Source organism: Natrix helvetica (genome assembly GCF_964273705.1).
Source record: "Natrix helvetica genome assembly, chromosome: 6".
Lineage (NCBI taxonomy): Eukaryota > Metazoa > Chordata > Lepidosauria > Squamata > Natricidae > Natrix > Natrix helvetica.
In genome coordinates, this window is record NC_138553.1 from 7,748,226 (window position 1) to 7,763,187 (window position 14,962).

General features: G+C 42.3%; 1 protein-coding gene across 4 annotated transcripts in view; it reads right to left on the minus strand.

Annotated features, from left to right (window-relative positions):
- Positions 1–2,313: 2,313 nt before the first annotated feature.
- The window catches only part of ABCC9 (ATP binding cassette subfamily C member 9), an 87,747-nt gene continuing 75,098 nt past the window's right edge, over positions 2,314–14,962 (minus strand). For 2 of the 4 annotated variants that reach the window (XM_081957773.1, XM_081957771.1), the window contains 5 exons: positions 13,832–13,940; positions 9,312–9,415; positions 8,725–8,858; positions 6,998–7,060; positions 2,314–3,253 (listed from right to left, as the gene is read on the minus strand). In XM_081957773.1, coding sequence (XP_081813899.1) covers positions 3,116–3,253; positions 6,998–7,060; positions 8,725–8,858; positions 9,312–9,415; positions 13,832–13,940 — 548 coding nt within the window. In that variant the 3' untranslated portion in view covers positions 2,314–3,115. Of the gene's footprint in view, positions 3,254–5,478; positions 5,658–6,997; positions 7,061–8,724; positions 8,859–9,311; positions 9,416–13,831; positions 13,941–14,962 lie in introns of all 4 variants that reach the window. The other 2 variants (XM_081957772.1, XM_081957774.1) reach the window with 2 other exon arrangements.

Sequence of the window (14,962 nt, forward strand, 5' to 3'; positions counted from 1 at the left end):
CGGATTGGTGAGCTTGGAGCAAGCCTTGTTTTCAACTTACGATGGGAAGCTGGAGTTTTCCCAAAGGAGCTGCAAAAATGCTGCTGCTTTCACTTCATCCCAAAGGAGCAGCTTTTTTGCATGTAAAATGCTGGCTTTCCAGTTGCGGTTGTGAGATTATATCACAGCCTTTGGAAACCACAAAATGGGATGGTTCTTTGTCCAACTACCCCTTCAAGGGAATCGAGCCGGGCTCTAGGGCTTAGAAGCAAACTCCATCTCTTCCAGCCTGCTTTTCAGATGCCATATCTGGCATAGGGCTTGGAATGAAGGTACTGTATTGTTGTTGTTAGTTGCGAACTTGTATCCAACCCATCGCGACCCCATGGACAATGTTCCTCCAGGTCTTCCTGTCCTCTGCCTTCCTCTGGAGTCCATTTAAGCTCACGCCTACTGCTTTGGTGACTCCATCCAGCCACCCTCGTCCCCTTCTTCTTTTGCCCTCAATCGTTCCCAGCATTAAGCTCTTCTCCAGTGAGTCCTTCCTTCTCATTAGGTGGCCAAAGTCTTTGAGCTTCATCTTCAGGATGTGGCCTTCTAAAGAGCAGTCAGGGTTGATCTCCTGTAGAACTGACTCTATTGTAGAAGGCTACAATTGGGCAGAGAACTAAAGGATGGTGCATCTAAGGTTCTCCAGATGTTGTTGAAGTCGGTTATGGTTGCCATCATACAAAAAGGATGCTGAGGCCTTGGAAAATGTGCAGAAAAGAGCAATAAAGATGATAAGGGATCTGGAGGCTAAGCCATACAATGTACATGTGAGGAAACTAGATATGTCTAGTCTAATAAGGAGAAGGATTGATAGAAACTTGCTAAATGTCTTCCGGTACTTAAGAAGCAGTCATAGGGAGAAGGGGATTGATTTATTTTCCAAAGCACCTGAGAGCAGGACAAGAAGTAACAGGCAGAAGCTTAGCAAAGAGAGATGCAACCTAGAACTAAGGAGAAATTTCCTGACTGTGAGAACAATTAATCAGTGGTACAACTTGCTTCTAGAAGTTATGGGTGCTCCATCATTGCAGGTCTTCAAGAAGAGATTGGACAACCCACTGTCCGGGATGCAATAAAGTTTCTTGTCTTGGAAAGGGAGTTGGACTAGAAGACCTCCAAGGTCCCTTCCAGTCCTGTCATTTGAAGTCCAGTTGCCTACTGCTGTCTCTTAGACCACTCCACCGAACTATCTTGCAAAAGTGTAATTCAGCAATATATATATATATATATATATATATATATATATATATATATATATATATATATATATATATATATATATATATATATATATATATATATATATATATATATATATATATATATATATATATATATATATATATATATATATTTGTGTTACAACCCCTGGTAAGCCTCCTGCCTAAGATATATACAGCCTGGGTTCTAATCCCAGTAAGGGTATGGCTAGCTGATGAGAGCTAATTAGCTCGAAATAGATCTATCCTAGTCTCCCTTTATTTATTTATCAGTACAAATACAACACACACACACACACACACACACACACACACACACACATATATATATATGTTGTATTTGTACTGATAAATAAATAAAGGGAGACTAGGATAGATCTATTTCGAGCTAATTAGCTCTCACAAATATAAAAGGCAACATTAAAAATAAAAATATGGTTTTCTGCCTGCATGGTCTTCTGTGATGAAGCCGAAGGACAGAAAGAGGGAGTGTGACCTTCCTCCCATATTTAGGCATACCAGGGGTTGTAACACATTATATATATATATAATAGTTTTACCCCTAAAATGGGGATCTCTTAATTTTGAATAAATCTGCAATCTTAGGACCTTTGCTCATTAAAGTCCTAGAGACAATAGGACCTCAGCATAGGAAGATCTAATTGCACCCATGTCACTCAGTGGTGGGATTTCAAACCTTTTCCTATTGGTTCTGAGAGAGCGCTTTTCACGCCTGCAGCCGTCAAAGAGCACCCTTGGTGTCAGCGCTGGTGAGCTGAGCTGTTTTTTACCTCAGCTGAGACACGGCAATCTGTTCTGGTCGTGCGAATCAGCTGAGGTAAAAAAACAAAGGAACGTAGGACAGGGAACGACAGGCCGGGGAGGGCAGGGTCAACCAGAGGTGGTATTTGCTGGTTCTATGAACTACTCAAAATTTCTGCTATTGGTTCACCTGAACCGGTCCGAACCAGCTGAATATTACCTCAGATATTACTGTTCCCAGTTAGAATGATCGACAATCAAGTTTTCCCGGATGTGCTCAATTCCTTTATTTTTTTCTCTTCCAGGAAAAAGAAAGAAAGAAGTAATTCAGACATTTTTCTCCTTTGTTTACCCTGTTTCCCTGAAAATAAGACCTCCCTAGATAATAAGACGATCGGGCTTTTGAGCGCATGCGCTAAAACAAGCCCTCCCTGAAAATTTTTAATCGCATGTGCAGCCGGCCCCCACCATTTCCTCTGGTTGCTTGCCATACAAACAACACGAGGTGAGGAGGTGAGGCCGGGGGGGGGGAATGAAGGGGGGAACATGCTCCATGCACCCCGCACGCCCTTACCTAACGGCCGCTCCCTCAACCCTAGCCACCACACCCCTTCTGTCATGCTAATGGCCACTGCAAAAAGGCCCAGCGATGCACTAACGCAACACAGCAGCAGCCATGAGGCGACCATACTCGCCGCCTCCTGCACCTCAAAAATAATAAGACCTCTCTGAAAATAAGGCCAAGCGCTTATTTTGGGGGTCAAAAGAAAATAAGACCATGTCTTATTTTTGGGGAAACACATTGTAGGAATTCTGTTACTGATAAGTTCTTTGGCTTGCCAATTTGGAGACCTTCCTAAGGAGTCTTTTCTTGAGATATGAAATACTCAGCGTGGTCCTAACAAGATCTGTTGAAGTTCCTGTCTTTGGTGAAGAATTTATTGCTTTGAGACTTACATCATGCACTTGAGTTTTACAAAAATTACAGGTGGAAAAATACAGTGATAATACATTATATATAAAGAGGAGAGTGGGCTGAGTCCCTTCTCTCATTTTTTTTTTTAAAAATCAGCATTGAAAAAAAAGCCTGTAATGTGGCTTTTTCAGTTATCAGCCCGAACAAAAGAGGCGAAGATGCTGTCTTCTTGGGCCAGCAGATTCTCAGGTGTGTCGTTTTCCAAAATGACCCCTCGTTTCATCACTATGACCACATCTGCAGTCAGGATAGTGTGGACTCGATGCTGCAGTTAAAAAAATAAAGTGTTATTTGGTGTTTCATGGTTTGAGGTAGGCAAGTCAGGAAAGAGACATTACCAAGATCAATGGAAGTTTTATTCTTTTTATTTATTTCTTTAATTTTTATTCTGCCTTTATTATATGACTAGTTGATAATCCGGCGTTGCCTGAGTATTTATTTATGGGGGGGGGGGGGAAATGTCCTGATCAAACGTAATTTCTAATGTTAGATTTTCCCCCTTTCCAGAAGGAGCCCCCTTGTGGAGTACAGTGAAGCCATTAACATGGCAACTCCACTGCACTGCACAGTAGAAGCCATTTTAAGGCACAACAGGCTGTATCAGAACACACACTCTGAGGGGTGTTATGGGTGTCTTACCCCCACAGTATTTGTTGCCAGAGAGTAAGTCATCTGTGTACCAAGTTTGGTTGAAATTGCTCGAGGCGTTCCAGAGTTATGCTGGAACATACACGCACAGAGCTGTTTTTATATATATAGAAGAAGATAAGTAACTCAAGGCATCAAACTTTACTAATATTCCTTCCTAATATTCTATTTTCACCACAATAACCTGTGATGTGAATCGGGCTGAGCGTGACTGGCCAAAAGTCACCCACCTCGCTCTCATGCAGGACTAACACTGACCATTGCCTTCAGAAGTTGTAGATGCTTCATCACTGGAGGTTTTCAAGAAGAGATTGGACAGTCAGTTGTCTGAAATGGTACCGGTCTCCTGCTAGACCAGGGAGTTGGACTAGAAGAGCTCAAAGGTCCCTTCTGCTCTATTCTGATTGATTAATTGATTGATTGATCTCCTGGTGATTAGCCCAAAGTCCCCTTGCTGGCTTTTGTGCCTACGGTGGGACTAGAATTCACTGTGTTTGTAATTGGCCCACCTGGCTAGCGTTCATGCCTAAAGTTAAATTAAGTTTACTTTATTGTCATTGCACCTCGTACAACGAAATTAAATCAGCATTAAAGTTAATTTAAACAATAAAAGTGGCACTAGAACAAACAATCACTTGCATTTCTCTTGGTTTCTGGACCAGCACCATAACCACGATTCCAAACTGGCTATTGAAAAAAACTTTAAAGCCTAAATATCTCTCAATCCCATCTTAACATAAAAAGAATTAAGGTTGAATTGCAAAGGAAAAAAAACCCCTTTGCTGATGTCAAATGTCTGGGTGAGTGAGATATATATGCTACGGTGAAAGACCGAAATCTGGTGAATGTCGACATTCACCGGTGAAAGACCGAATATTTCATTACATTGTTTTACATTCGGACCTTCACCGGTGAATGTCGACATTCACATAGTCGCTTGGTGTATGTCCGAAAATACCCTTATCCTTATCCTCTCGACACCCTTACCCTAATCCCCTTACCCTAATACCTCGGCTCCTCGCTTCCTTTTAAGCGTCTTCTTAAGGATCACAGGTTTAAAAAAAAAAAAACTCCGCGATTTTCGGACATACACCAAGCGACTATGTGAATGTCGACATTCACCGGTGAAGGTCCGAATGTAAAACAATGTAATGAAATATTCGGTCTTTCACCGGTGAATGTCGACATTCACCAGATTTCGGTCTTTCACCGTAATATATATATATAGAGAGAGAGTCGGGAACAACTAGCATATATGTGCTAGTTGTTCCCGACTCTAGGGGGTGGTGCTCATCTCCATTTCAAAGCTGAAGAGCCAGCGCTGTCTGAAGACGTCTCCCTGGTCATGTGGCCGGCGTGACTAAATGCTGAAGGTGCATGGAACGCTGTTCCCTTCCCACCAAAGGTGGTCCCTGTTTTTCTACTTGCATTTTTTACGTGCTTTTGAACTGCTAGGTTGGCAGAAGCTGGGACAAGTCACAGGAGCTCACTCCGTTACACAGCACTTGGGATTCGAACGGCCGAACTGCCGACCTTTCTGATCGACAAACTCAGCGTCGTAGCCACTGAGCCACTGTGTCCCACTAAAGGAGAGTTTAATTAAAGAAGTTAAAGGAGAGTTTAATTTGCTTTTTTAATTCCTTGTTTCCTTGAATTGTTTAAGGTTGTTGGGGAAGAGTAAACACAGACATGTTTTTGGTGAAATAAACCTTCCCTTTTCAATCCATGAGCTTGGCAAAGTTAGAAAAACCCAGAAAATGCCAGGCTAAACCGAGACCAAGAACAGCCTCCTGGAACTTGGGCAGAGAGACAAGGCGCAGAAAGAACAGAAAACAGAAGTACCAGAAAGCCAGAAATCTTGCAGGAATCCTGAGTCGGAGCAACTATTTGTTGGTCTTCACCAAAGTGGTGAAGAGGCCATCCTCCTTGAGGAGCAGATTGGCGGCTGAGTCGTACTCAGCCACCACCCCATCCGAAAGGACTAAGACAAGGGGGGCATCCAGGATGCTGGAGACCCGGTGCTGAAAGGAAAAGCAAGGAAAAGCAAAGGCAAAGAGAGGAAATAACAGAAAGGGAACGCATTCCAACAATAGGACACAGAAAGAATCGTCCGATGGACAGTATAGGAAGCAAAAGTGCAAGTGTAAAAACCAGTGGCCAGAACTATGGTGGTGTTGGGCCAGTTGACTGGTGGTCTACATCAGACCTCTCTCCTCCGTCCTTCCTTCCTCCCTGCCTCCATCTCTCCCTCCTTTTCCACCCTACTCCCCCTCTCCCCCTCCCTTTCCACCCTACTCCTCCTCTCTCCTCTCCCTCTCTCCTTCTCCTTTCCACCCACTCCCTCTCTCATATCCACCCCACTCCCCCTCTCTCCTCCTCCTCTCTTATCCTTTCCGTCTCACTCCGTCTCTCTCTCTCCTCTCCCCCTCTCCTTCTCCTCCTTTCCAGCTCTCTCCCTCTCTCTCTCATCTCCCCCCTCTTCTCTTCCCCCTCTTCTCTCCTCTCTCCTTCTCCTCTCCTCTACACCCCACTCCCCCCTCTCCTCTCCCCCTCTCCTTCTCCTCTCCTTCTCTTTTCCACACCCCTCCCTGTCTCTCTCCTTTCCACCCCACTCCCTCTCTCTCCTCTCCTCCTTCTCTTTTCCTTCTCCTTTCCTTCTCCTTTCCACCCCACTCCCTCTCTCCTCTCCACCCCATTCCCCCTCTTTCATCTCCTTTCCCCCTCTCCTTCTCCTCTCCACCATGCTCCCTCTCCCTCCCCCTCTCTCCTCTCCCCTCTCCTTCTCTTCTCCTCTCCACCCCGCTCCACTCTCTTTTCTCCTCTCCTCCCCACTCCCTCTCCTCTCCTCTCTTTTTCTTTTGATTCAATGAAGCAAGGTAAAACCATCCTGAGAAAATGCTTTCATTTTTTTTCTATATTGATCTTCATGCTAGGCTAGTTTGTACAAATGGAAACTACATTTTTCTCTGCAGACTTCACTGGTATATAGAAGTATTATGAAAATAAAAGTAAAGTACAGTAGAAGAATGGATTTCAAGCGACCAAACAGACAAGGCCCTGTGAGCTAGCCTAAGCTCCGAAGTCAACATTCATCGGATAATGACAAGCTCATAACTCTACCAGGATGATATTTTTGTGTATGCTAACATCTATACAGCTAGTAAGATTTGCGTTTGTCTCATTGGAGCCTTAATTTTAAAATATGGAGCTTGTATAATGATGTCCAAACTGGGACATAATTAGGTACTGAGAGGAGTGAACAAATATTTCTGTATTTTAGATGTCCTTAATTTCTTCTAGAGAAGAAGGTTCATCATCTGATGAAGTAGGAAAAGAAGCCCACTAGGAAATATCTACTTACAGCAATCGTCACAACGGTGCGATCCGCAAAGGCAGTCATTACGACTTTTTGCAAAATGTTTTCCTGCAAAAAATAAAAACAGGAGTTACCAAAAGATATCTCTGGGATCCCTGGAAAACTCATGTTATCAGGAGGAGGAGTCTTCTAGCTTTGAGAATGTTTTTTGTCAGGCCAAGTCATTATATTTGGAGGTCTGCATGATTTAGATTTAGATGGGGAAGAAATGGAGGTAGTGACAGATTTTACTTTCTTTGTTCCAAGATCACTGCAGCCAAGAAATTAAAAGACGCTTGCTCCTGGGTAGGAAAGCTATGGAAAATCTAGACAGCATACTAAAAAGCAGAGACATTACCCCGCCAACAAAAGTGTGTATAGTCAAGGCTATGGTTTGCCCAGTTGCAATGGATGGCTTTGAAGGTTGGACCATAAGAAAGGCTGAGTGCCAAAGAATGGAAGCCTTTGAACTCTGGTGCTGGAGAAGACTCCTGCGAGTCCCTTGGACTGCAAGGCGATCCAACCGTTCAGTCCTAGAGGAGATCAACCCTGACTGCTCTTTAGAAGGCCAGATCCTGAAGGTGAAACTCAAAGACTTTGGCCACTTAATGAGAAGGAAGGACTCACTGGACAAGAGCCTAATGCTGGACAAAAGAAGAAGGGGACGACAGAGAATGAGGTAGTGGATGGAATCATCAAAGCAGCCAGCCTGAGCCTAAATAGACTCCAGAGAATGGCAGAGGACAGGAAGGCCTGGAGGAATGTTGTCCATGGGTTGCAATGGGTTGGACACAAATTTGCAACCCATCGCGACCCCATGGACAACATTCCTCCAGGCCTTCCTGTCCTCTACCATCCTCTGGAGTCCATTTAAGCTCACATCTACTGCTTCGGTGACTACATCCAGCCACCTCCTTCTCTGCCGTCCCCTTCTTCTTCTTCTTTTGCTCTCAATCCTTCCCAGCATGAGGCTCTTCTCCAGGGAGTCCTTCCGTCTCATTAGGTGGCCAAAGTAGTTGAGTTTCCTCTTCAGGATCTGGCCTTCTAAAGAGCAGTCAGGGTTGATCTCCTCTAGGACTGATTGGTTGGATTGCCTTGCAGTCCAAGGGACTCGCAGGAGTCTTCTCCAGCCCCAGAGTTCAAAGGCCTCCATTCTTGGGCGCTCAACCTTCCTTATGGTCCAACCTTCACAGCCATCCATTGCAACTGGGCAAACCATAGCCTTCACTAGATGCACTTTTGTTGGCAGGGTGATGTCTCTGCCTTTTAGGATGCTATCTAAATTTGCCATAGCTTTCCTCCCCAGGAGCAAGTAACTACTTGGGTTACTAATGGAAAACTGTTCAACACCCTTCTTTCTGGAGTTGGGAGAGGGGAACATAGACCTGCAACCAGTGTCTGTCAGATGCAAGGTCAGGAAGCAGGATAGAGTTTAAAAAGCAGTACAAGTGTATTTCCTGCTACCTATGCACAAGAATCTGAACTACTAATGGTTGAAAGTGAATTGGTGCCAGATAAGAGTCAATGGACTTCAAGAGGGGTTGAACTTGGTTGGATCTCTTACAAAGGCAAGACTCCAAACTGATGATGTGTTTGACACACCCCTCCCCAAGCTGAGCCTGGTCGTCTCCTACTGTGTCTCAAGAAAGGAGTCCCTCCCTCCTTTAAAAACAAAGCTCAGTTGTCAAAGAAAAATGAGTAATTAAGGGACACAGGAAGGTACACCTACTTACTGTGGCCATATCGATGGAAGCGGTGGCCTCATCCATAATGAGGATGCTGCTCTTACGCACAAAAGCCCGGGCCAGACAGAAGAGCTGCCGCTGGCCAACACTGAAATTCTCACCACCTTCAGTTACAACAGCATCTGGGGATGGGACAGTTAGAATCAAAACATCAGTTCCATCAGTTTCAGCTCCACAGAAGAACATGCCAAAATGTTGATCCTAACAAATGAATGGATTTCTATTGAACTTTGTCTCAAGGCTCGTAAATTAATTAGGTCATCTTTTGGAAACTTCACAGAGAGCCGAAACTGATTTCCACTTAAGTGCGTTTGAACTTTACCCCCTGTATCCCCTCCCTTCTGTCTGTGTCATAAATCACATCCACCAACAAGGTGCTACGGCAGGCTATGAACATGTGCATTTCACACACCAGCTATAGGAATATGACACCTGACTCCGGCCAAAGGTATGCATGGAATTCTACTCCCTTTCCTCCCTTTTTCTATGTCAACTTGATAGTAGTCATGGAAACACTTTACAAGTTGACAGTTGACAGATCTAATTAGTACTAAACCTTGTTTTGATATACACACCTAGTCCACCAGGTAGGACTTTGACCATGTTCTTCAGCTGAGCAATCTCCAAGGCTTCCCAAAGGGTGTCATCTGTGCATTTGCATTCTGGATCCAGATTAAAACTATGGGGGGGAAAACACAAAACCAAACCCACACTGCTCAGTAGGGTATGAGTTGTGAACTAGAAATCAAATTAACGTCTTCGTTTTCTAGATAAAGCCATTGATTGGAATATAGTAACAGAGTTGGAAGGGACCTTGGAGGTCTTCTAGTCCAACCCCCTGCCTAGACAGGAAACCTTATACCATTTCAGACAAATGGTTATCCAACATCTTCTTAAGATGTTTTAACAATCAATTGACTGACTGATTCAGTCAATTCTTGATCCATTGAGTTCTAATCTCCAAGTACATGTTTTAGTCCAGATGTTTCTCTTGGCTACTGAAATAGACAAATCAATTCTGTGTACAGGTAGTCCTCGACTTACAACAGTTCATTTAGTGACTGTTCAGAGTTACGATGGCACTGAAAAAAGGGACCTTTCCCCATTTCCCCCCGCACTTACGACTGTTGCAGCGTCCCCCATGGTCACACAATCAAAATCCAGATGCTTGGCCACTGACTCACAGTTATGAAGGTTGCCATATTCCAAAGTCATGTGATCCCCTTTTGTGACTTTCTGACCGGCAAAGTCAATGGGAAAAGCTGGATTCATTTAACAACCATGTTGCTAACTTAACAACTACGATGACTGAATGAACAACTGTGGCACGGAAGGTTGTCAAAGGGGACAAAACCCATTTAACAAATGTTTCGCTTAGCAACATAAACTTTGGGCTCAGTTGAAGGACTACCTGTATTTGAATCTGGACTCCCTAAAGTCATTTGATACATTCTACCTAAAGGGTATCCCAGGGAAGGGATACTGAAAGGAGAGATGATAAGGTAAAGGTTCCCCTTGCACATATGTGCTAGTCGTTCCTGACTCTAGGGGGCAATGATCATCTCCGTTTCGTAGCCAAAGAGCCAGCGCTGTCCGAAGACGTCTCTGTGGTCATGTGGCCGGCATGACTAAACCCCAAGGGTGCACGGAACGCTGTTACCTTCCCATCAAAGGTGGTTCCTATTTTTCTACTTGCATTTTTACATGCTTTCGAACTGCCAGGTTGGCAGAAGCTGGGACAAGTAACGGGAGATCACTCCGTTATGCGACACTAGGGATTCGAATGGTCGAACTGCTGACCTTTCTGATTGACAAGCTCAGCATCTTAGCCACTGAGCCACCACGTCCCCTCAAAAATTAAAATCATACAGGAGGAGGAGCTGATGTCGCGACGACACGACGTGCGATCTTGGAGCTCCAAGATCGCAGTTGATATTTCTGCTGCTGGATGGTCCATTTGGACCTAAACCATCCTGCAGAGACAGTGGTAGTGAAGCGTATGTCCTGCTGATCTCAGGGACACCACAAAGTCTCTGGTCGATCCAGGAGAAGCTCTTATTTCTGATGACAGAAATGCAGCTATTGAAGCTGCTGAAATTGGGACAGCTCCGGAACAGAAAGAAAGTGGAAAGAAAAAGTGTGTCAAATTGGTGAGGAAATTTTATTATTAGAAAAGAGACTGCCCCCCAAAAAATCAAAGCTAAATTAAAATTGAAGACAGAAGAGAGTAAGTGGTGAAATTAAGCTACATTGTCTGTTATCTTTTTTAAAAAAAATTTTTTACAATGCTTGATTGGATTGTTCCCTCCATTTAAGTTTTTTTCTTTAAATTTGGAACATAAAGAAGATATAAAAAGGAATATAAAGAAGGCTGTAACAACAGAGGGAAAAGAGGTAACACTGCCACTTAGAGGCTGGAGGCTTGGAAACATTGTTTTTCTTTTTTTTCTTTGATCATTTGACACTTCAAGGTTTCTCAGTTTGTTTACTGAGAGTGATAGTAGGAAGAGCACAGATTGTTTACACAGGTGTTCTTCGGGAGTTCTATCACCAGCTTGATTGGAGGGAAGACAAAACCTTGACTTGAAAGATTATAATGAACTTGTTTGAAATTTAATAAAAAGCCTTGAATGCTATAGTGGCAGTGTTTACAAACTGGAAGAATGGCACAACAGGAAAAAGAAACTTCAACATTGCAAATGATTATGTTTGAAATTCAAAAATTATTAGTAGTAACAGAAAATTGAGAAGAGATTGGAAAATATAGAACACAAAACAGAAAAATTTGATGGAAAAATTGAGGATGTTTATCAAATGAAGAAAGTGGAGGACAGAGTCCTAAAAATTGAAGAAAAAAACAAGCAAAGAGATAAGAAAATTGTGGATACTGATAACAAACTGAGCGTGGTTGGAAATGGCAAGAGCAGAATATGGAAAGGGGAGATAGATGGAATGAACTCTACTCCAGATTTCAAAGTATAGAATACAATACAATACAATACAATAGTAGAGTTGGAAGGGACCTTGGAGGTCTTCTAGTCCAACCCCCTGCCTAGGCAGGAAACCCTATACCGTTTCAGACAAATAGCTATCCAACATCTTCTTAAAGACTTCCAGTGTTGGGGCATTCACAACTTCTGGAGGCAAGCTGTTCCACTGATTAATTGTTCTCACTGTCAGGAAATTTCTCCTCAGTTCTAAGTTGCTTCTCTCCTTGATTAGTTTCCACCCATTGCTTCTTGTTCTACCCTCAGGTGCTCCTCAGAAGAAGAACAGAGAGAAAAATTGATGGAGGTAAGGAGAGAAATCTTGACAGAAGCACCAGGGATAACCAAAGACAAGCTGATAGAAGAGCAGATGGAGGGTTTCGAGTTTTCATGAGATATGAAATGAACAACAACTTGCGAAGAGAAGTCCATACAAGACTTACCTAGAAAGTAATCAGAATACTAATGCTACAAATGGCAAAAGACATAAGACTGCACTATTACTGGAGAGATACAGGGAGATGTAATGAAAATGTATTATAAAAATTAAGTTAAAGTTAGTTAAACTTAGAGTATTATGTATAAAATGAAGTGATAATAGTTGTAGTCAAATAAATGATTAATAATGATAATAATGCATATATATATATATATATATATATATATATATATATATATATATATATATATATATATATATATATACATACATACATACATACATACATACATACATACATACATACATACATACATACATACATATATATATATATATTGAGCCGAAGGACAGAAAGAGGGAGTAGTGAGCTTCCTCCCATATTTGGGCATACCAGGGGTTGTAACACAAGTACATACCTATTTCCCTGGCTCAGCTGATAAGGAGGAGAGCCTGTGGCTTAGTGGCTAAGACTCCTGCCTAATATGTAATACAGCCCAGGTTCAAATCCCAGTAAAGGTATGGCTAGCTGATGAGAGCTAAATAGCTTGAAATAGATCTATACTAGTCTCCCTTTATTTATTTATCAGCACAAATACAACACAAATATAAAAAGGCAACATTAAAAATAAAAATATGGTTTTCTGCCTGGATGGTTTTCTGTGATGAGCCGAAGGACAGAAAGAGGGAGTAGTGAGCTCCCTCCCATATTTGGGCATACCAGGGGTTGTAACACACACACATACATACATACATACATACATACATACATACATACATATATTAGTTTGACAATATGAAATTTTATATAAATTACAAATGGAGACTATAAGAGGAGGTTTAAAAGCTTTGTTATTAAATATAATCAATTTTTATTTAGAACATGTTATAAAGATGTAATGGTATTGGATGTTTTTAGGAAGATTTAATGGAATGCCGTTATATAACTTTACTTTAGATTTAGAATATTTCATATAAAAGGATGTAAAAACAAGTATAGTCAATTGAAGGTTGAGATACAATAATAGTGATATATACAAATATATTTGATTTAAAAATATGTGATTTGATATGAATTGCAAGTGATGACTATGGAAGGAATGCACAGAAATCTTGTAACCAACTGACACACTTTCTATAATTTGTAACGGAAGATGCTTTTATGTTTTTTGTTCTGTCCGTTTGTGTTTGTTTAAAAAAAATGTTTAAAAAAGAAAATCACACATAACGACTGAAAGGTAAGACTGAAGGTAGCTTTTGCACTAAAATGTCCACTTTTGTGCTCCTAGAGCCAATGAATGTCTCAAAAAAAATCCACCCCAAAACAAAAACCACCCATTGTAACACCCTATTGAGAGGAGCATGTTGCATTTACAGAAAACACTGGATTAGTTATCAGGACAATGTCACTGAAGAATCATGTGAAGGGTACACTTCTAGGAACTGTTGCACAAAAATGAGCAAGCTCGCACCAGGGTTTGTTTGTACCAGAATTTTCTGGAAAGCTTTCCAGGTTTAGCTATCGGAGTTGTAAGGGACAGCATTCAAAAGCACACACAGAAAAGCATCGGATGCATTCAGCGCAGGGCCAGACCTGGGGAATCTCTGCTCTACCAAATTCCTGGGGTCAGGCAAAAAGAAACTAATTTTCGGACCTACAAGAACTTACCGAATCGAACCACTGAACAAGATAGGATCCTGGAGGATGATTGAGAGCCTGGAACGCAGCAAATCGAGGGGCAACTTTGTAATGTCAATCCCGTCAATGATAATCCTTCCTGTTTGAAATCATTTGGAGCAAAACAAAAGAGATGGGAGCTACAGAACAAGCAGAACAATGCAGAGAAACATCCAGAAACATCCAGGTCTGAGCCTGGAAGAAATCAATTGAAAGGTCAGGGGGACCCTCAGAAACATTTTTTAAAAAAACCATCCCCATAAGAATAGAAATTGCAAAAGGTGCAATTAAATAATGGCATGATATTTGAATCCTTTGGAAATAATTTCCCCAAAACGCCATGGCTTAGTCTGCGTCCTGCAGCTGTAGTTTATGGCACTGTGGAGAATATCATGATGTTCATTTGAATCCCATTCAAGAATCAGTGAAGGGAGGAAGGAAGGAGAGAGAAGAGGAGAAGAGAGGAGAGGAGAGAAGGAAAGAAGGAAGGGAAGAAGGGAGGGAGGAGGAGGAAAGAAGAAAGGAAAGAAGGAAGGAAAGAAGGAAGGAGATGGAAGGAGGGAGGGAGGAAGGAAGGAAGGAAAGAGATGGAAGGAAGAAAGGAAGGAGATGCAATGAAGGAGACAGAAGAGAAGGGGAAAGAGATTGAAGAAAGGAGGGAGGGAGGAAGAAGATGGAAGGAAGGAAGGAAAGAAGGAGATGGATAGAAGGAAGGAAGGAGACAGGAGAGAAAGGGAAAGAGATGGAAGAAAGGAAGGAAGTGGGGAGGGCGGGGAGGGAGGGAGGAAAGAAGGAAGGAAAGAAATGGAAGGAAGGAAGGAGACAGAAGAGAAGGGGAAAGAGATTGAAGAAAGGAGGGAGGGAGGGAGGAAGATGGAAGGCAGGAAGGAAAGAATGAGATGGAAGGAAGGCAGGAGATAGAAGAGAAAGGGAAAGAGATGGAAGAAAAGAAGGGGGGAGGGAGGGAGGAAAAATATGTAACCAAGATATGTGACCTATGGGTTATCAAGAGATGGCAAAAATAGCTTTTATTGCTCAAACCATGACAAGATCTGGGTAAATTTTGGTTTTTCCCTCCCTCTCTCCCTCTCTCTCTCTCTCTTTGTCTTTTAGTCTTTTCTA